We start from the raw sequence: 23,573 nt of genomic DNA on the forward strand, positions 1-23,573 counted from the left end.
ACACAAAAAATTACTCCACAGACTTTACACTTAGCATGGGTAAAATGCCCACAAAACGTGAACAAATTCCGTTCTGGATAGCTCACAAAATTACTCAAATTGAAGCAGTATTTCCTAATACTAGCCCTTCTGAGAAACACAGAATCTTAACAATCTGTCTACTAATGGGGATCACACCACATCTGGAAGACTGCACCACTTGGGGCACAGTCTTTCCTGCCATCTATACAAAAACACATGGTGTTCCGTCAATTGCGGTAATACCAGAAGTCCTGAAACAAATTCAAAATGAATACGGGGCAGAGCTTGCTCTGAACCTAGGTATGACATTTCTGATAAATGTCAACCAGGTCTCAACAATAATATTATTTAATATTAAAGGGGAGGCAGCATCAGTGGCGATCCGCCAGAAATTAAGGGAATTTGATGTAACAGAACATCAACATGAACTACCCAGAATAATAGAAAAATCCTATGAAGAATTAGGCAGAGGCAGTTTAGGTGGAAAACCAGTTAAACCACAACTTTCTGAGGGTCATGAAAAGGACTCAATTAAACACAATCCTATATCTTCTAAAAAGAAGTGGGAAAACAAAAAACAACATTCAAAAGAGAAACATTCTCAATCCCGAGGTAGGTCTCCTCAAAAGGAGCACTCTGACAGGAGGTACAACCTCAGAAATAGGGATAATTGGAAAAAACCTGACAGGTATCAAGATACTGATACACCTTCCTCTCGTACCTTTCAGACATCTTCACAGACATCCGAAAGAAGAGGACGGTCAGATCACAAAGAAGAACGCGTGAAGTCCAGAGACGATCAACACGTTCAGAAAAACAAACCAAAATCTCAATTCCACAAGAAAAAGGTAGCAGTTCTGAAGATCAGACATGCCGAAAATCCTGAGGACACAACTCAAGAACAGAGAATAGGCTCAGACAATGCTGGACAGTGCAGCAGAAGTAACAATACCTCACCAGAGCCTGAAGGAACTTCTGGAGACAGTGGACTTGAATGAATACATAACAGTTGAAACTGTAGACACCAGGGTTAGTTCTCCACAAAAGTTATATGAAATAACACTCCCGATGGAGGGAGACATACCAAGAAAAGTGAAAGCACTCTTTTGGGAAAAACTTTCAAGGGGTTATGACATTCTTCTAGCAGAAAAAGACTGGCCACCAGAATTTGTCAAGGAGTGCCAACATGGCGAAGACATCATTATGCCAGCCTTCCCCAACCATGTTCCTATACATTTAAAATATACTTATGCCAGGAAATGGGCAGTAGCCCAGGCCCCAGCATTATACAAAAATCATGTAGGATGAGATGAGGACTCACCTCACCACAAAATCCAATTAAAATGTCAAGCTACTGCACAAAGGCAGTACCTGATTAAGCAAGAAGCTAAAAAACAGGTCAGGGAGATCTTAGATCAACTTGAATACCAAGGGGTGATTGAAACATGCACCTCATCAATAAACAATCCTTTGTTTCCTGTTTCCAAACCAGACAACACATATCATCTAGTTTTGGATTACAGACACCTGATCACTTGTTCTAAGACATTTGCTGTGCAAAATCCACACAGTACAGTACTAATGAATAACATTGTGCATAAAAAATATAAAAAAACATTAGACATTTCAAATGGTTTCTTTTGTCAAAACATAGCACCTGAAAGTAGGTACTTGACAGCTTTCCCAATAATGGGGACCCAGCGTCACTTCTGTCGACTCCCACAAGGGTTCAAGAAGCCCAGGGCTATTCTCAGCAAGAGTTACTACAAATTTATGATGACGAGGCAATGTCATATGTCGATGATATCTATCTGACAGACGATGACCTGGATAGGCACTTGAACAGGGTGAACACCATTATACTGGGCTTCGCCTCTGAGGGCTATAAATTCAACTTTTAAAAATCAAGATTTGCCCATCTCAATGTCCTTTTCCTAGGATATGAACTTTCAAGTGAAGGCAAAAGCCTGGCAGCAAACCTTTTAGAAAAGTGTGCGCTGCTCCAACCTCCAAAAACGCAGAAAAACTTACAGTCGATTCTAGGTTTCCTAAATTTTGGAAGAACTTACATTCTAAATTACGCAGAAAGAGTTAAACCTCTTTATGAACTAATCAAACCTGATTTCAAAATCAAAGATTGGACACAAGACCACAAAGAAATCCTGCGTTCACTTCAAGCTGACTTGTTAGCAACAAATCACTTACAAACATGCGTAAATACACGCAATTTAGTCATACGAATAATTTCGGGTCAATGCAGATTCACCTACTTAACTTTTAATGAAGGTGAAAAAGTACCAATTGCATACAAATCACATTTGTACACACTAGCGGAAATGCGATTCACTTCGACAGAAAAAATTCTAACAGCAGTTCAAACCGCTGTAGCAAAAGAAAGAGCTCTAGCTCAGGGGAAACAAATTATTGCCATGACTCCGGTACCAGCCTTAGAGGCAGTTACAAAAGCGAGCATTCTGAATGTAAAAGTTTTACACCCAAGATGGATACAATGGGTTAATTCTCTTGCTGCAACAGATGTTGAATATGTTTTTGATCCTTATTTAAAAACACAAGCATTCCTGCAATATGAACACGAATGTCCTCTGCCTATTGAGATTCTCCCTCTTGACCAGTATAATTCATAATTTATACTGACGGATCAGCACAACCCGCTACGGAGAGTAAACAAGCTTACAGTGCAGCCTGCGCGATCGTTAAAGGTCGTATGCACAATGGTAAATTCCGACCGATGGTCACTAAAACAGAATTTCTAGGAGATTGTACAGCTCAGCGAGCTGAACTACAAGCGTTCAAATTGGCACTTGAAAATATAGATCACGAATTCCCCACACTTATAGTGTGCGATTATTTTTACTGTGTACAATCATACAATGAATATTTACAGAATTGGCTTCAAAATGGTTCCAAAGATGCAAAAGGTGGCACAATCAAGCATAAAACGCTTTGGGAACAAGTAGTTCAGTTGCGAGACAGACTACAAAACACTCATGTGATACACACGCTGAGTCATCAATGTGATGGCGTTCACATTGCAGGGAATTCATTGGCTAACGAAGCCGCAAAGGGGGCTGTGCAAACGGCTTCCATAGCTGCAATCACTCGTTCAAAAACAAAAATAAACAGTGAGATATTGTTGGCTGTCAATGCTTCAAGCAAACGCAGTGATGCAGCGTTACCTAAAAATGTTTCACTCATATATAATTGATGCGAACAACGTTCTGTTTGCTCGAATCCCTGGAGTGGGGGATAGGGTAATTCCAAACATGGAACGTATATTAGGACTAATTCTAGCAGCACATGAGGAGATAGCTTCTGCCCATGCAGGTGTTTCCGCCACAGTATCGTTATTAAAACAGAGATATTGGTGGCCTGGCATTAGGAAACAGACCAAGAACTATGTTTTGGAATGTGAAATATGCCAAAAGATGAAAGTCTCTACAGTGAAACGTCCTGCGCAGACGCCCCTGTTAATCTCAGATAAACCATTAGCGTGTGTTTACCTGGATCACTGTGGTCCCTTGCAAAGGGATGGTAACTATAAATATATCATGGTCGCAGTAGATTCGTGCTCAAGGTTCCTATGGATGTGGCCTCAGCGCTCGGCTGACGCTCAAACTGTTATAAAAGATTTGCAAGTCTTTATCGGCACATACGCAATAGGCATGCTACTCTCTGACCAGGGCCCTGCGTTTAGCTCTCAGGCTTACAAAGAAGCCATGGCCAGTTTGGGCATTGCATTGCGGTACTCCTCTCCATTCCATCCTGAGGGAAATTCGGTTGTGGAAAGGAAAAACTGGGACATAAAGCGGTCTATAACAGCTAGGGTATTAGGTTCGGGTGATGAGTGAGTTAAACATCTTTATGGGGTCCAACGCTCATTAAAAAATTTGACAAGAAGTTCTCTAGGGAGGGGTCACTCCATATGAGGTCCTATTTGGGACAAGAATGTGGGTTCCTGATGTCGAATGTAAAGGCACAGTGGTGGAAAATAAACCATTTGATATCAAAGATCGTTTGGCTGTTTTACAGGACTTAAATGAACTAAGATCGAAACAAAGCAATGTGTTCCTGAAGCCAACCACCACTGGGGATAATACAGCCGTCCCAGCAAGGCCTGTCTGGATCCCAAATTTTGGGGATCTAGTCAGAGAGAAGATCGCGGACAAGAAGGAATTTGGGCTTTCTTACAGACAACCAGTACCTGTACTAGCAATCCACGGATCATGAACAGTACTTCTGCCGCCCCTTGCTGGAAAAAAGGAGAAAAGATTTGTGTCCATCGACCTCATCAAACCACACTATGTGGCCGATACTAAGCAGTAGGCCATGTGGACTCCAACCAAGAAGCAGACGCACTCCTCTAGATTCTATCCAAGAGGTTCAAACTGAAAGACTCATCACCATTGAGAATCCAACAGTAAGAAATGAAGGACTAAGCAACAATGCTATGGAACTTATTCCTCTTGAAACTCAAATAACAGTTTGTCCTGATACACTGGTCTACACCAACGTAGCGAGTGATCAACTGGTTCCAGCGATTTCAACAAATCCTGATGCAATTTCAACCATTGACAGAACAGCTTCTGGCTATTTCATTAACTTTGATACGTTTGCTGAGGATCCCAGCGAACCTGAAACGATGCCAGCCAAAAGAACTTTCAAAGAACAAGCACAAGACTTCTTTCATCACGTGAAAAAGACTTATCTGGTTTCACCATGGATTATTTCTGGAATATTTTTCTTACTGCTTTGGCTAGCTTTAGTAATGACTCTGAGCATGCTGATAAATGGAAGATATATTCATTTGGACACACGAAGTAAAAATGTGAACTTACTTCTAAAACCACACAAATCATCCCATCGTGATGCAAGAGACTTGTCAGCAGTGAACATCACAGCTGTTCCTATACAAGATGGTATAGTTTAGGACAAAACGGATTATGATATATTCGGTCCGTCAGAACTTTTGAAGATTCCATACTTATTTAAGATATCATTAAGTGACTTTATTACCTCCAGTACCTATTCTGATGATTGGGACTTTGAGACTGTTAATAACATGATGTCTGATCTAGAAAGATCTGCTGCATTCTCTAACCATGAATACTTAGAGGGTTCAACAGACTATGAACAGCTTTATTGTTACAACCACTATAATTTCTTGCATAGATCTGCAACACCTAGAAATGTATTTATGTATAACCAATGGGAACATTGTTCTACACCACCAAGGGGTAGCTCAAAAACGTTTGAAATGCAGTTTCCATATTTTTCAGGGTACAATACATCCAATCCAGAAACGTTCTACTTTAAAAATGTGAACAAAATGGGAATGAAAAATATGTTACCCAATACGAAACAAATTTATTCTGCAGCCTTTATTGCCCAACTGCCTAGACAGGGTTTTGACTTTTGGAAAGACAAAATTGACGCAAAATCCGTTGGGGTACAAAAGATTGGCAAGTGCAGGGGATAGAAGCTTTGTTTAGAGCCTGCATCATCCCACAGCAGATAATGTTTTTGAATGACACTGTCCAACAAACATCTTGCCTTGGGTTAGCCAAGATCAAAGACATGAACAAACCGTCCATACCTACACCTGCAAGTAATAGCACTACACAGGGGGTGGTCAATGTACATACTATCTTACAAAACAACAGATCAGATTCCGAATGGAAAAAATTGTTGCTCTGGCCCACAGACACAAAAATCTGTCAAGAAAGATTCCTGAAGAAGATACAAGGTTTAACAATCAATAGGCCGGACCCACGCTATGTTCAAAGACAGCATCCAAGGATAGTAACAACATACAGTGTAGGAAAGTTATGCCTTGATTGGCTAAAGACATCTACACAAGAGGATTTGAAACAACACTTATCTTTACTTAAAGAAGACGCAGACCTTAGGGAATTCTTGCTAGGTCCAAGAAAACCGCGTCAAAAACGTTTCACATATGCCGGCATCTATGCTGCTTATAATGAAATATGGTAGGTTACCCAAGCAGACGCTGCAGAAAGAATACGAGAAATTTGTCGTATTATTTTAGAGAAATCTCTCGCTGTGGTCGACAATGGGTTAATGACTCTGTCATCCAGGATATATTCATTAGGCAACATTGTATCCTCTGCTATAGACATCGTGGAACAAGATTTGGTCCTGCTGCGTCAAGGCCAGTCTCAATTACGTTCTATTCTGTCATTAGGCTGGACGCTACAAAACTTGCATGCAGGCTATGTGCCTTGGCGTTTCATCAACACTTCTTCTCTGTTTTCTGATTACAATCTCACTGAAAAAAGATTGAACTGGCACAAAAGGGAGCATTGAAAAACTGGAAAAATTGCCATTTACAGTAGCAGAAAAACCAGCTACCGAATGGATCATACATGGCAAAATAACTCTGCCTGTTACAACTTTCCATTTTCAGTATTGCCTTAAACACATGCCAGTAGACAAATATGAAAGGTTGGGTAAAGAATACATCAGTACATCCTGGGATTTACCTTACACACACAGATGTTGGAGTGGGGGGCGTGAAGTGTTTATTAGCGGTACACACTGTGAAAATGCACTGAGCGGTTCACTCATATGTCGGGATATAAGTTTACACAGGCCTGTAGCGGTTCCACTGCAAATTTATCCTGCCACCTGCAAGGTTCACCAGCCGCTGTGATTAATCCAACGTTTGGACAACTTTCAAATGGGAGTTACCTCATGTTGAATGATCAGAGCTGTTGTGGCATGTTGCCAGGTATCAGAACACATTGGCACCTCTTTCGGTGCCAGTTCAAGCTGCACAGCTGTGCAGCTTGAACTGGCACCAAAAGAGGTGCCAATGTGTTCTGTTACATTGAGCGCAATTGGGCGGAGCGCTAATCAAGTTTGCACGCCAGCACAGTTTGAAAGAGATGACATGACTTTAAAATATAGAGTACGCATGGTGTGCATCTCATTACCTTTTGATGTTTAAGTTGCCAGGTATCCCATATCTAGTAACGGTTACTTCCAGGGTCACTTGCTGTATGCAAGCCTTGTTCCCCCAAACAGACACAGTCAGGGAGTCATCTTTATGGCCTTCACTGAACATCTCTTCCATACGAATTGATAATTTAAGCAGAATAAAAGCCATTCTTTTACAACAAATTGTGCCTTTGACCTCGGCCAAAGAAACCTATGATCTACAAGTCGCAAGGACTTCGGCTGAGATACAGGCTCTGTTAAGGACAAATTGCCCTACACATTTCACAGAAATGTTGGGACGTATCTTAAATATGTCTGATACGAGCAGTATTGTGCATGTATTTAAGACCGTATGTTCGGGACTGTTAATACCTTTCAAGCAGTCCTCGGAATCATTCCAAACTTCATGCACTCGGTGTTTGGTGGTCTGCAGCTAATTTTAGCACTCGTTGCAGGAATCCTGTTTTTATTCCTTCTGCTACGCTATGGCAAGTCAATCCGCCAGCGTCACTCCCGGCACCTTGGAGAATGCTCTCCTGGAAAGGAAGTGTTGTGAGCTCATAGTGTAACTATTGGGTTTACCTCGTCTACGAGAACTAAATACCACATGGTTTCTGTCGTTCAGACCAATCTGGCAAGATTGCATCTTACCTGTTCTACGCTGCCTGCTTTGCGGTGAAGAATGTGTGCTAGACATCTGTCTAACACTCCCATCAGTCGTGCCAACGGACATCGATACTCTGCTGGACCCGATAACGGCCCATGCTCTGTGTTGTCCCCAGAGGCTACCGATCCTTATGACGGCATTCATTGAGATCTCACAGACACAACATGCTACTGCTGAGGTACGAGATGGATCAACCGGCACACAGGTATCAACGAACACTGCTACTGATGATGCATCACATCTATGTGCAGTTAGTCTTCTAAACAAGGTAATCGGCCTATCACCTACAACAATAGACGACTTTTTGTCTACTGGATTAGAGGATTTCATGTTTTCCCCAGCATCTTCAAATAAATTTTGATTTGGCTCACAGTGTACCATGTAATCTATGAATTCGGCCTTCATTTTTTTCAAAACAAAAGACAAAATTTTGAACTTTCTTAAGATCACACTTTTGTGAATATTGACTTTTTCTTTTATGGCTAAAAGCTCTGCTTACAGTAGAACTTTTCATAGAGAACAGACTTCTTTGAAACACTTCCAGGGACACATTGTCGCCTTTTTCCACATTTATGTATTCATGACATGAAATGGCTCTGAACTATTTTCTTTCTGTAAAACTGAACCATTTCTTTACATATGTGTATATATTTCAGTTCATTCACTTAGCATTCACTGTAAATATATGCTTAGAATGAAACATTTCTTTGATATGTACACCAACTTTGCATTTCATGTGTAGCACACTTTTAACAAGGACTCTTTTTAGTATGCTTTTACAAATGTTTTTAGTGAACATGTGATACTCAATTTTATGTTTTTAGCATGTTTAGCATTTAGTGATATCGATCATTCATCAATGCAGTGGGTGTTGTGTTTCGATTTAGATACCCGTATATAGGTTTCCCTGAATTATGTCCTTATATAGGCACAATTTGCATTGCCCTTATTTAGGTATAGAAACCCAGTCCTTATTTAGGCATGAGCCATGCTATCCAAATACAGGCATGGTCACCTACATCCGTTCATCCCACGTCTCAACGAGTTCTTAGAAACCAGACCCTTAAGCCGAACGGGACTTACCCTAGCTAGGATTATTGATTTCTCCAAGAACTCATCTATTATGCATGAACTACTATTCCTTAGGGGTTCATCCATGACGTCTTCCTCTGCCCGACTTTACGTCAATGCTAGCATTCCTAAGCACTTTCCAGGTATAAATATACCTTCCTTACCCTGGCAAACCACGGCACGACTTGACTGCACGGTTCACCACGGCAAGTTTGGAAGAGACCATATCCCGGCCTGACGCACTGACCAGATGCTGTCATCCCTGCTCACAGAGAATCCGGCTTGCAGTGTTCTGACACCCTTCGCGGGGTGCTAGAGTTTGAGACCCGGAAAGAGATTCCCACCTCTCTCATTCTAAGGTATGGAGCTGACTAGAACCTAGAGGGACTCTTGGCATACTAAACTTAGTATATACAATACTATAGAAAACAGCACCTATTTCTTACCTCGTACTACACTTAGGTTAGGTACACTGTGGTATAACTATTTAGAAGCATCAGACGAGTATTCACTTTTTAGCCTGTGTTATTTATGTATGTATATATGAATATATGTCATAGCTAAAAGACAATGCTATTGCAGTATTATTTCTTCTTACTGCTTACGCTGTGCATATTATATCTTGCTTACTGTCTAATGATTGTAACAGCTCATATCTCTTACACGAGAAACAAGACTGTTCAATAAACCCTTTTATTGAAACGCCCGTCTATCTATTTCTGTGTAGCTCTGAAGAAACTAAGCATGCAAGATTGACTGAGTGAAACTGTTATCTATTGTTTCCACGATTCTGAGATGCGTTCCGATTCTAAGGGAAACAAAATTGTCCTGTTTATGCGGTTGTCAGAAACGAATCCCTTTTTGTTTATTCGAGAAGTTTCTAGTGACCTCTGAGTTAGCTGGCACACACAAGTAATTAATTTTAATGTATTCGATAGGGGAATACTGACCTTAGTCCTATGCAAGAACTATAGTGTATATTATTCCAATGCGCAGAGCCTATAAGGGAAATAGGAACTACACTACTATACCTATAGATCAGATACATGCACAAGTTATGTGGATTGTATTTGATAACATGTTGAATATTAGTCCTTGCCTTATGGTTTTGAGCTCAATGTCTTCATAAGGAGTGCCCTTGGACCTATCCCTGCCACATAACAGTGGCAAGGATAGGTAATCACTGGCAATCGGTCTGGTTAGCATTCTAACCCATCGTTCTTTTGCCCACCAGGCCACCTCAGACTGGACCCAGCCATACGGAAATAAATCTTGGTGCTACTCCAGCAGGAACAGTACAGCCCGAACTGCCAAGCCAGGTCCTCTCTGAACTGGAACACAAGCAACCAACGACCGGTTTTGCCCTGATTGGGGCACTTCAGTCGGGTGCAGCTTAGTTCCAGTGGCACAGTTAGCACAGGACCCACATCTGGGCATACCCTTGCCACATATGGGATGAATCCCAACACTACAATAGCAGTGCCTCACTGAATCACTAATAATTAGAGTCAGCTAAAGTTCGACTAGCTTGACCACAGTGATAATCTTCAGAGGTTTTATAAACCTATTAACCCCAATTTTAGGTTTCAATGTTGCATACATGGCATAAAATCCAGAGGAATAACATTCCTCAAGTATTATTATTCCACGGAACGTGGTCCAATACCACAACTCATATCACAGAATGCAACGACTGTAAATAGCCTTTCAACAGTAGACTAATAGACATGCTCACTACCGGTTGAGAATGGAAAGGCAAAGGCGGAACACGGGAGGAGGAAGGAGTAACTATCCCTATTCAAAAATACAATCACAAGCACAATCGTCTCTAGTGTCACTGAGTCTGATGAGAATTTTTAGTACACATCTGTTGCTTCACTTAATGCAACCCCCACATCCCGGCAGTACAGTCCCTTGCTCTCCATAATGTTCCTTGCAGCCTGAGGATACATGAAGGCATAAACACTCCTCTTGCAAGTTACCCTGAATTTGACTGGGAAACAAAATGAGGCATCAAGTCATAATGTTAATGACTTGGAGTTCTCCCCTTTGTTGTGTGTTGTCCTATTTAGATTGGAAGACACTGCACCCACTTCCTCTGTATGTCAGCCGTCAGAGTATAGACGCTGTACAATTGACAGCTTGAGGTGTTCCTGGGACTATTGTCGGCAGTTTGGGAACCCTATGGATCTCCAATGGTGTGGCACCATGGTGGTCCAGCACCTCCATTGACAGAGGCTGTTGAAAGACCTCAATATCTTGTTCATCTGGCAGATGAGGAATATCCAGGATCTTTCAGGTGAGAGGCCCTGGTCGTATTGTCCAGCATCTCCACTATGTGTCCCAAGTGAAGCAAGGATGAAGTGACACACCTCTAAAACTCTTCTGGCTTCACCTTTGCTTCTGCCTGAGTATGCACCTCACTCTTTTCAAGGCTGGAGACAACTGCATTCTTTGTGAAGCATTATATGCATGGCTGTCTGTTTAAAGACATTTTGTTCTGCTGGGGGTGAACTGTTGTCCATTGCTTGGTTGCAGGTGGTGTTATGTTTTGAAGCATATTTCCCCATTATGTGACATTGATGCCATTTTGTGTGGATGTAGATGTGGATATATGCGAATGGATGTACGTACACCTGAGATGGAAAACACTTTCTTGCCTAGATGGCTTGTAGCTGAGACATGGGCATGACAGTGCCAGGAGTTGTATCTCGTGTGTTTTTTAGAAGTTATATGTTTTTACTTCAATAAAAAGGGCTACCTAAATTGGTGAGAATATCATGTAATTGCTTTTTACACTTGGCTCTGGGTAATAATAAGCCAAAGTGCTTCTTTATTTAGTGAACATGTGCTGTCTACAACTTGTTTTTCTAGCATTGTTGGTAGATAACCACCTGACAAGCAAGTAGAGTAGATTTCTATGTTATAGTTCTTTAAATTCTTGTTTGAATCACTCAGGTTGCCTTTAACTGCAATTTGTAGCCCTTTCTTAATAATAGAACAACCAAACTACATTATCTGATAATGACAGACCTAATTGTTGCTTGACACCTACTTAGAACCAACACCGTTGATGTCTGAACAAATAGGCACTGAGACCCCTCTTCAGAGTCCTTTTGCTCTTCCCTGGTTCATACAAGTCTTAATCTGGCAAAGGAGTCCTTAAGCATAAATATTTTGGGATTGACTTTCCTGGCCCATACAAAGTGACATTTCTTTTTGTCGATTTATGCGTGACTATTTGATGTGGCATGTCTGCCTAAGGCTGCCTAAGACCTCTGCCTGCTCAACCCATCATTTTCACAAACATTAAACTTTTTTAAAATTATTTTTTAAACAGCACTGGTTCCTTTAAGGGGAAAAAGAAAAAGGTTTCTATTAGGCAGTGGAAACCCCAGAATGGTGCTTTGCCGTTCCTTGCAGACCACCATTCCTGTGTTTGTAGCCAATCAGAGTGGGGCACAAATAGTGACCTGACTTATTAATATTAATTAGAGAGGCTGTTCTGTCGCCTACTGTGACTGGTGATTTTGTGATGCGACCTATTATCCAAAGCTCACATTGCAAAATTTAGGACTGGTAGCCCAATGTCAGTGCGCACTTTGGGACCGCTTTATGGAACCAGTCTTTTGATACTTCTAGTCCTAAGATTAGAAGCTGAATTTGGTTTGCACATGTTCTTCAAATTGAAATGGCATTGCTCTGCTGACCTAATGCTTCCTACACACATTACAATGAGGTATTTGCATAACATATAATTATTAAGCATTAAGAAATGCTTAAGCATAAGCATTAAGGTATTAAGCATAACATATATTTGTCAATGAATAAATAAAAATAAGTGATAGTTGTTTGAAATTTAAGGCACCATCCCAGTTTTAAACAAATAAACCGAATAAGGTAGTAAGATAACAATAAAGGGGACGAGAAATAGGAAAGGAAACTGAGGGGTTGTTTGTACACGTAAAACTACAATTCACATTTACACTTCGTATGAGCATGTTACTTCCTACAATGAGAAACCTTATCACGAGGTTCCATGTTTTGATACTATATAAACCTGTTAAATTCCTTAAATAAACACGCCCTCTCATGCCTCTTGGTTAAGTCTTCTTACCACGGCAGCAGCAGAGATGCTGCAATGCTCACGCCGGAAATCACTGCCACCACGTACGCCACGGTCAGACTGGGAATGGTGACCAGCATCACTGCAAATGGAATCATCCACTGAGAGAATGAAGAACAAAAGGGAAGCACATAAACTGTGGCATGCACCCATAACCACACGCATTCACATGAAAACACTAGCAGATTACTGTCTGACAAGGCTGAAAATAGATGGCGTCCCTGTACACAAAATAACTTTACCTGATTTTTTATATATATACATATATATAAATATAGATACAGATATATAGATATTCACTTAAAAAAACTAATGTTAAAGTAACGATAATAGTTAGGTGAATTTGTCAGTGTGAACATTAACATTTTGAACAAAAAAAAGAAAAACACACAGATTCACCTGTTATAGACAGCAGCACTAGCTGTAACTTACACCCCTGCCATGCACTGCTTATGACATCACTTATGGCATGTTCTATGACATCATTTATGACATCACTAATGACATATCAAACACCATCATTAATTTCATTAACAATTGTAAATTCACCTAACTATAATGTTTCCTTAACCTTTGGATTTTTTCAGTAAATTACTAAGGTTTTTTAAACGAAAAAATATATTTTTATTACCACTAACTATAACATTACTTTAACCTTTGGAAGAGACTGCCATCTCTTTTCAGACCTCTCCCTCAGCTGATGGGTGTGCGTAGTAGGGTGTGTGGAGGGACTGACCTCTCTGCTAAGACCTCTCTCTGTAATGATCGGTGTGGGTAGTAGGGTGTGGGGAGGGACTGGGCTCTCCTTTCAGACCTCTATCTCAGATGATGGGTGTGTAGTAGGATGTTTAGATGAGCCTTAACTATACTCACAACTCTTCTCAAACCCATGAGTATAAATAGTAGAGTCTGTTAAACATCATCTTTAGTAAGAATCCTTCATACAGTAACAAGTGTGCATAGCAGAGTGAATTTTAAACATCACCTACTCCTTCCTACTTTTCACGATCCCTCGAGAGTCTTGCGACATATTAACATTTAAAAAAAAAGATTTAACCACAACACCTCCAATTAATGACAGTAAACAGCAATGTACGGTTAAATCAGAGCGCTTGCTTTTGCGAGAGTGAGAGTCTCCTGCGAGATGCTCCTGCGACATTGTGAAGACTCATGGAAAAAATTGTCCGCCTGACCAATCACAGGCCTCCATTTTTTCTTTTTTGCTCTTGCAGGACGTCAGCCGGACTCTGGCGAGCCCACCTGCCAAAATACACATTTATTTCTTACCCTTCATATCTCTAAAACTACTGAACGGATTTGCACCATATTACAAATGGCACACTCAGCGGACCAAGATCTAGCATCCTGATAAATTTGGTGTCATTCCATTCATTAGTTTTTCCTATAACCTGTCCCAAAGAAGTGTATGAAAAATGCATAGAGATTTTAAGTTATGGGACCCCCCTTTCGTCTTGGCCCTCGCTTGACGGATCACCCCGAGACTTTGCAGGAAGGAGCTGAAGAGGATGAACTTTTTTTTTAGCAAAGTTTCGTGAAGATTCGTCAAAGTTATTGGCAAACCAAAAATCACTCTGTCTTTTGAAAAGCAGACCTAACAAGAACTAACTACTGGTGACCGCCAGGTGCTGTGTCGCGGGGGTGCACCCACGATATCTATCAAAGCTCAGTTTTTCTTCATTTCCAAAAAAGAAAGACAGCACTTAGGGGGGCAGTTGCTTAGATTTATTGGCAACTGAAAAGACGCGTTTCAGATTACTCCTTCGTCAATGTTCTCGAGTAAAACTGGAAGCCGTCATTTTCAATAGGCAAATCATTATACGTGCAACATTGAAAAAGGACAATCTTCTGTTTTGCATTATAGGCGCCATTTTAACAGGGTTTTAGTTTTCAATCGCACATTGACTGTAGCACCAATGCTATTATAAAACCAAGTTATTTACAATCAATTTGATATATGCAAATCAATTCATTATGTTTCATCATCATACTATTATTAATATGATGTCCCGCCGTATATCGGTACGGTAAAGGCTATTATACTGTAAAACGACATGTTGTCTAAACATAATTCATTATGAACTTTTGTTATTAAGACGTGTATCGGCATAATCCATTACAGTGTTGCTGTAAATATATTTCAACATTTTTTCCATTATTCAAAAAAGTCAGCCTGACCTTTGCGAAGAAGTTTGATGGACCTAGGAAGGAATTGTCCATGAAGAAAGGATCACTCCCCACAATGAGAGTGGAAACATCTGAGTCAGATGTGACGGAGAATGAACCGCCAGAGGTGATGATACCGCCAGTACCTCAGGGGAAAAATGCAAGAAAAATCCTTTTCACAAGGAATTTCACTTGATCTGCAAGTCTTGGCTAAAGGGTTGCAAAAGCAAGCCACTGGAAGGTACCACCGCAAAACCAGAAGGGGTCTGGTACAGGAAGAGGCAACATGTCCCAGCGCGTAACACGCAGCAAGAGGGGGAACAAATGGAGGTAAGAACTGAGAATTTGACGCTAGTTAACCTGACACCTAGAACTCTTACAGCCACTGAAGAGACGGTGTTAAGGTTAGGACTCACTTTTTGCCCTAGTAATCAAATGGAATACACTCAAACAAGAATAGATCTTTTTAAATTTATTCGAAAGCTCAAACTGTATAAGTATTTCACATTGAAACCAACTATCCACGAATCACGGATGATAAAACAAAAATTTAGAGTGACTGACATTTTAGCAGTATACGGTCTGGCATCTCTAGAAATTTTAGATGACTTACACCTGGAACAAGAGGAGGCAAGTAATGACACCCAGGATATTGTCCAAAGATCAATATGACTGGGAATTGAGCAGGAAGTGGCTGCAAGTCCTTTCAAGCCAACCTCACAGTTCATGCCACAAATGCCAACAGATGCGATTGACATTTTCTCAGACGCGGTCATTAAGGACTTACTGAAATCTAGAGTCAAGACCGAGCATCCAATTAAAAGAGGAACTGTAACAAAAAAACAGGCACAAGCACTGGAAAGCCTGTTGAAGGATACCACAATAATATGCAAACCCTCAACAAGGGCGGCAACATCATCTTACAAACAAGGGAGCAATATATGGGGAAGCACTAAAACAATTGTCAGATTAAAGACACTATGAAATAACGGCAAGAGAAGGATAGAATGAAAGTATCCAGCAATATCATTCCTTGATTAAAAAGTGACACAACAAATCAATGCTGGAAATTGATGTATATTTATTCCTCCGTAACACAAATCCGGTAACACCAACTTTTTACCATATACCGAAAATACATATAGACAGTTAAAATCCACCAGGCAGACCAATTGTATCATCCCAAGGCAGTCTGACAGAACATCTTTCAATATTTGTTGATAATTTTTGTTTCAATTTGTACTGCAACTATCCTCATATATAAAGGACACGCAGGACTTCATAAGCCACATACAAGATTTGAATTGGAAACCATCATATCAGCTGATTACATTGGACATCACAAGTCTATATACTTGTATAAACTATAAAGATGGACTCAAGGCTGTGAAAACCTTTTTGAGTAAAAGACCATTGAAATGTGCGGAACACAACTCTATGCTCATGGAATTTATCGAATTCTGTCTAACTAATAATATCTTCTTATTTCAAGAGAAGTATTACAGACAGATATCTGGGCCGGCCATGGGCACATACTTCGCCCCCAGCAATCGCAAATATATTCGTAGGCTGGTGGGAGGAGCGGGTGGCATGGTCGTCTGAGAATGAAGTATGGATGAAGGAAATTGTGTCCTGGTACAGATATATAGATGATCTGAATTTGGTCTGGAAGGGGACCGCATAACAGGCAGGTGCAGTTATTGAACATCTAAATCAGAACAATGTGAATTTTAAATTCACAGGAGAAATTAGTTCAGTGGCAGTGAACTATCTGGATTTAAGGGTTTCCATAATAGATGGCAAATTATGCACGTCACTTTATAGGAAACCGACGGCGGGTAATTCCACACTCCACACCACAAGCAGTCACCCACCTAGATTAATCCATAGTATACCGTATGGTGAATGCCTCAGATTAAAGAGGAATAGTACTAGGGTTTGTGATCTTAAGTCAGCAGCCAGAGAAAGCATCGCCAGATTCTCTGCTAGAGGATATAACATGGGGTTGCTAGAGACATTGAGACAAGTTGAGACAATCTGATGGATCAAATTTTTGAAGTAAAGGATAAGAGTCCAAAGAAGAAGGATGATGGCTGATTTTGAATAATTATGACATATTCGGAAGATGCAAATTCAATAAGGAATGTTCTCCGAAGGAATTGGCATGTTTTGAAGACAGACGTGATTATTGGGAAAGACATACCATCAGCTCCATTAGTGACTTTTAAGAAAGCTAGGTCATTGAAGGAAATGTTGGTTCACAGCCATTTGGAAAGAAATATACAAAAGAAGGGCACAATCAAGGAAATGAAGGGCCTTTTCCCTTGCGGAAGATGTAAGGCCTGTATCAATAGCAAAAAGGTCTTAAAGTACAAAATACCGGTGAGTCAAAAAATTTAAAACTGTAACCAAATTCATGACATGCCACACTGCCTACTCGGTCTATTGCCTAGTATGCCCATGTGGACTGAGATATATAGGCAGTACAATTCATCCCATTAAAATCCGCATATTAGAACATATGCGAGCAATAGCAAAAAGAGATTTCTCTTATCCAGTGGCCAGGCATTTTGCCAATAAACACCAAAGTAACAGGGATCTGCTACAATATTTTGTCATTGACCATGTACCTGTGCATATAAGGGGAGGCGACAGAATTTTAAAGTTGCGCAGACTTGAGTCTCGTTATATCATTGATCTGCAAACAAGAGCCCCCAAAGGGTTGACTAGTGGGGAGGAACTAGCAGTACACCTTGGGAATTAATCCGAAGGTATGAAGGAATATCATAAGATGTGAACAAGGGCTGATACACGGCAAAATAATAAGGCTGACTTTTTTTAATAATGGAAAAAATTATGAAATGTATTTACTGCAACACTGTAATGGATTATGCCGAAACACGTCTTAAGAACAAAAGTTCATAATGAATTATGTTTAGACAACATGTCGATTTACAGTATAATAGCCTTTGCCGATATACGGCGGGACATCATATTAATAATAGTATGATGATGAAACATAATGAATTGATTTGCATATATCAAATTGATTGTAAATTACTTGGTTTTATATTAGCATTGGTGCTACAGTCAATATGCATTTGAAAACTAAAACCATGTTAAAATGGAGCCTATAATGCAAAATGGAAGGTTGTCCTTTTTCAATGTTACACATATAACGATTTGCCTATTTAAAATGACGGCTTCCAGTGTGACTCAAGAACACCGATGAAGGAGTAATCCGAAACGCGTCTGTTGCGTTGCCAATACATCTAAGCAACTGCTCCCGTGAGTGCTGTCTTTATTTTTGGGAAATGAAGAAAAACTGAGCTTTGATATATAAATATAGATATATATATATAGATATAAAATATGACTTAGAATTGCATGTAGCATATTAGCCAAATATATTGTCATCAGAAAAAGCGGACATGAATGGGCTGCAAATATTTGCCATGAAAACTCGCTAAGACATTATTTTGGTTAAATAAATATTACAAAAATTATTTAGGGATGAATGCTACTTACACATTTATTGATACATAGCTACAATTTGAGGTGAACACATTCGATCAGATTCACAAAGTAAAAAGTAATAAATAAGAAAACGATCAGGTGTCAATCCATGTAATCTTGTGTAGTATTACACGCAGTTGCCTAAAACTGGGCATGAATATGCCCACACAGCGGGGAGTGGAATGATCAAGTCATGATTTGCCTTGTAAATTTGTGAACATGCACAAACACATCAGATTGATATAACTTCAACTTCTACCCAGGGTGTGAAAAGAAATGAAACATGCCCATGCTTCAAGGGGGTTTTGAGGAAGGGGCTTCGCCACAGGAAAAAACTATTTCCTTGTGAAAAGAAAATGTGCTTTTGCACTGTGGCATTGCAATTCCACAGTGTACATCAGTGAAATGTCTACAATCAAAAAAGTCACAGTAGTTGCCTAGGAGTATGCCTGAAAGATGCGACTGGCACAGTTTTCCTGATGCACTGATTCACTGTTGGTGTTTGAAGTTCATATGTAATAACTTCGGTCACCCGAATGTGACTATGAAAAGATCTGCAAGTCATTAATGAAAGATGGCCAATGAATAAACCAGCATGTACGCACTAAATCTAATAAAGCAGAACAGCTTTATTTTAAAAAGTCCTAACATACTTTTGTATAGCTACTAACAATGCTTTGCTTTTAATTTAGAAACAACATGAACTTCCTTCAGCACTATTAATTTAAAACAACAAATATAACAGAAAGAACTAAGGGTGCATTACTAAAAAAAAAAAACATAGTGAAATGTAATCCAATGGTGCATATAAACATCACTACCATTTGACTACAATTTAGTTAGCTCTGTATACATTATAGATTAATGTATTTATCTGTTTTGTAATGCACTTATGGAGTAATAAGTCCACTACCAATTTCGTCAGGGAAAGGAAAGGATAGAAAAGAATAGCATATTGTATATTGTAAAATGCAAGTTCTTCCCTTGGGACTCAATAAGAGGTGTTTATTACTGCTCAGCTCAATGATACTCTTGTTATCAACCTCGGAAGAATGAAAGGCTGAGCCCACCCCACTGGGATTTGAACTTGTGGCCATGAGGTCAAACACAGGTTTCTAGAGTGAATGCATTAGTTCACTAAACCACCAGACCCGCCAAATTCAAAAGAACATTTATGAGTGCAGCAGGTAACACTACAGAAGTATTCTCTTAAGTATTCTAACATGCCTTTGAGGCATGTTAGAATTCTTTTAAATATTCTAAGACCAGTCCTTTGTGAATTGTTCCTAAAACCTCCAACTCAGTACTAATAAAAGTACTAAGAGGCCGCAGTCCTTTCCATTTTAACCAGTTCTACACGAATATTATCTGACAATTTCTATTATACTCTCATTTTAGATTTTTTATGGTCAATTCATAAAAACATGGAAAGTACATAAAAGAGTACTGCAGGAGTACTACCTTACGTAGTCCGAAATGCCTTTCTAAATAGGCCCCTGTAGGTTTTGAGTGGTAAGGTGTGTTCTGACGAAGGAGAGTTCGAAGACATGCTGAGTGTTAAGTCCCCCCAGGTAGGCCAGCGCCCCGGTTTCAGTGGCCCTGGGCTATTTTGAACACAGTTGCAGGTCACAGATAAAACGAACCAGATACTATGTGATGTTTACATCTCATGAGCGATAAGTTTAATGTAACTGGTCACCCGTGCAGCTATAAGCATTTTCACTTACTAAAGACAAGGGAAATTTGAACTATAAATTAGTCTTCTCCATTACCTTTATATAAAATGTACTCATTAAGTAATATATACATGTTTAAGATAAAGCTACATTTTTCTATTGCTTTTCTCGTTCTTCTGATACATATTTTTTTAGACAATGCCATCCAATCACAAACACAATAGAAGAAGAAACAGTTCTTTAAAATACAATATGCAGCTTAAAAGTGAATAGTTTTCAGAATAAACTGATTGGGCAGTAGTTTTCTACAGTGGAGATTCCGTATTTAATAATAAATTGTTCTTTCCTTTCTGAATATAGCTCTTCCAGGACTCAGTAGCATATTCACCTTTTCTCCATTGAATTCTACATCCATACAGCTTCTCTAGAGTAAAAGTGTATTATTTCCTCACATGGGATCCCTTCCCATTTGTGAAGGTTTACAAAAATATTTCTTAGAAGTAGGCAATGGGCCACGGTGCCACTGCTTACTAGTAAAACAAGTTTGTGAAAAATGTCATTTTCCTTTTTAAATGCATCCCGTTTTCTATTTAGGAAAACGGGCTAAAGGTAAAAAAAAAATCTTTATTGAAAAGCAATCACAGACATGGTGGTCTGATTCCAGCCAATCATAGCAAGTTGAAATTTGTGATTCTGTATTTTGCGAACCGACCTATTAAAACAATCAATTCACTCACAGAGGAGTAAGACAACCTGCAAGTCTACCCAAAAAACTTTGGAGGCATCCTGTTATGTTCTGATCACCAGGTTGCTTGGTTTAAACTCTGTGAAGTGGATGTATATCAACAATATATTTCCCGCCCTCATTTTTTCCTTCCCCATTTTGTTGTTTAGTTCTATTGTACTATTGCATCTACCTTAATGAACTTACTCTTTAAACTTTCAAGTCTGTGGAGCGATAATTGGGGCAAGAGAAAGTTTCTGGACAGTTTCTCCCCATTAATTACTAAGTTAAAAACGTCACAGATTTGAGCTAATTTACAATCATCAGCAATTCCTCACAGAAAAGATCTTTTATTTTATGAGTCAAAGCACTTGGGCTTTGTAGGAGCTCAGTCAGAGCTCAGATCAAGACTGTGGCTGATTTGTGAAAATATATTGTCAAAAGGACCTACAGTAGAACTTACCTTCTGAAACAAAACTATAGATGTAAAAGTCTTGAGAACTTTAAACACATACAGTAAATAGAGACAAATTACTTTTTTAAAACACAGGAAAAAAAGACTACTGCCCATAGAGGATTTTCTCACATCTTGGAACTTGCTTTACAGTCCCTTGTATTTCTACTGCTCGCACAGAAGGCCTGCCTAGCATGGATCTAAGTTATACTTTCTCACCAGAATGATAATATTTCTTCCGCGCTAGCTAGAATATTGTGCTATGTCACTGATTTTTGTAAAGCACGATATTTTTCTTGGTAATTCCAATTTTTTAATGGAGGTTAATAATTATGGTAGCTATGGAGGTTTTTCCAATAAGTACCTACATTTTAGTCTGTGCAATTTTTTTTTTCCAGCACCTGAAAATGCACTTTCAATTTCTATCATTTTCTGTCTTCACACTTATCTTAAAAAATGATTCCTTAGCAAGGACCTTAATACAGGTCTAAGTATTCGACAGCGCTCCGTCCGAATGTGGAATAGAGGGTGCCCTGGCTGTTGGCCCGTCGATCCACATAGGACAGAAAAAAATGCAAACTCGACCATCTAAGCGCTGCTGTGCAAAAACAACTTAATGAGCCATAACAATTTCTGTAACAAGAGTGATCCTTGTAAGAGAAATGACACAATTCATGTTGTATTCCTTTCTACCTCCCTTCTTTAAGTGGGTGGAATACGTTTTTCGATCTGCACTGATTAAACTATGGAAGATCGAGGCTAAAGAGATACGTGTTTTGTAGGTCTAGTACTAAATATCTACCCCCAGAATATCAGGTTAAAACAATAGTGCGGAGCAAAATGCAGAACACGTAGGAACGGAGGAAGCATAGATGTATTATTCTTAACTCCACACCTATTCGCCTTGAAGATATATATCATCAAGGTCCTTTGCATAGTCTCTGATGCATAACACAATGCTAATGTAATCATTTTTTGTTAAATTGTGAAAAAGGTAATAATACATTAAAAAAAAACTTGCTTTTTAGTTTCCGACTCTACTCTTGTAGGATTTAAAAAATATCTATTTATTCACCAAACATTTTCGTGAAGTGTGCTTCATTAAAAGGCGACGTTGCTGTTGTGGCCTATTGGTAACTTCCAGCTCCAGCAAGCATAGCGCCCTGAGGAGGAGGGGCACATGAGACTTTTGTACTATACAAGTGTGTCCTGTCCACCGCAGTGCAGGACACACAAAGGCCGCTCCTTTGACATCCTATCTCTACACCCCAAGCAAAGAATTGTACTTCATACCGCGCGTAGTAGGGTTTATGTCCCTTTGCCCCTCTCAATTAGAGTGCGAACTGGATCATCAGGGAGAGGTCTTTTTTCTTTTGGCAAGAATAGTTAGGTCTTTTGCCATAGGGTCTTGAGCTGTTGCAGCACTCTATTGCCCCACCCATTGTGTTATCAAAGCCTTAACTGGTATATTATGGGGAAACATAAAGCATTATCATCTTTGCCCAAACCACATCTAAACTCTTCACTTGACGGCTCAACCCGCGGGCTGTGGGAGTAATCAACGAAGAAATAGAATTGACAGAACATCTCTCATCTGAGCTTTTGCCTGGTCTTATACAACCCCCCATTGGAAAGCTCAGCCCCTTACCAATCCTTGCCCCTGGCCCATTTATGCCCCCTACAAATCAAACAGAGTCAAATCCTTTTGATGTCATTCCCACTTCAAACAAGTACCTTCTCAGACATGGGTCCTCGAGTTAAACGCAAAAAGTGTCTTCTTGTTCTCAAACCCAAAGCCATAAGCTCATCAGGACCCTTCTCGGCGGTGCAGAATACTATTGTTGACCAGCCTCTGCTATTTGACCACGGGGACTTGTTCTGTGAACGATTGCTGGGAAAACCCATTGCATCCGTCAATTCACTTCTGTCTCCACTCGAGGAGAGGTTAGAGGCCAGAGAACGGAAATTGGGTGCACAAACTACCCGTGCCTTGTCAACACACCTGATGGAGCAAGGCTTTGTAAAGTAGAAACTTGCTTGGATGCAATCTTCTCAAATAACGTGTTACACTGTAATCAACCTGTTTTGTAAATACTAATATTGCATTACACACATTACACTGAATCCAGGGGATGCTTGCCTATGTGTATTACTAC

General features: G+C 39.8%; 1 protein-coding gene across 1 annotated transcript in view; it reads right to left on the bottom strand.

The window, feature by feature from the left end:
• Positions 1-23,573, bottom strand: part of MFSD2B (MFSD2 lysolipid transporter B, sphingolipid) — a 255,778-nt gene that overhangs the window by 55,828 nt on the left and 176,377 nt on the right. The window contains exon 11 of the mRNA XM_085610602.1: positions 12,855-12,964. Coding sequence (XP_085466728.1) covers positions 12,855-12,964 — 110 coding nt within the window. The remainder of the gene's footprint in view (positions 1-12,854; positions 12,965-23,573) is intronic.

Source organism: Triturus cristatus, chromosome 6 (genome assembly GCF_964204655.1).
Source record: "Triturus cristatus chromosome 6, aTriCri1.1, whole genome shotgun sequence".
Taxonomy (NCBI): Eukaryota; Metazoa; Chordata; class Amphibia; order Caudata; family Salamandridae; genus Triturus; species Triturus cristatus.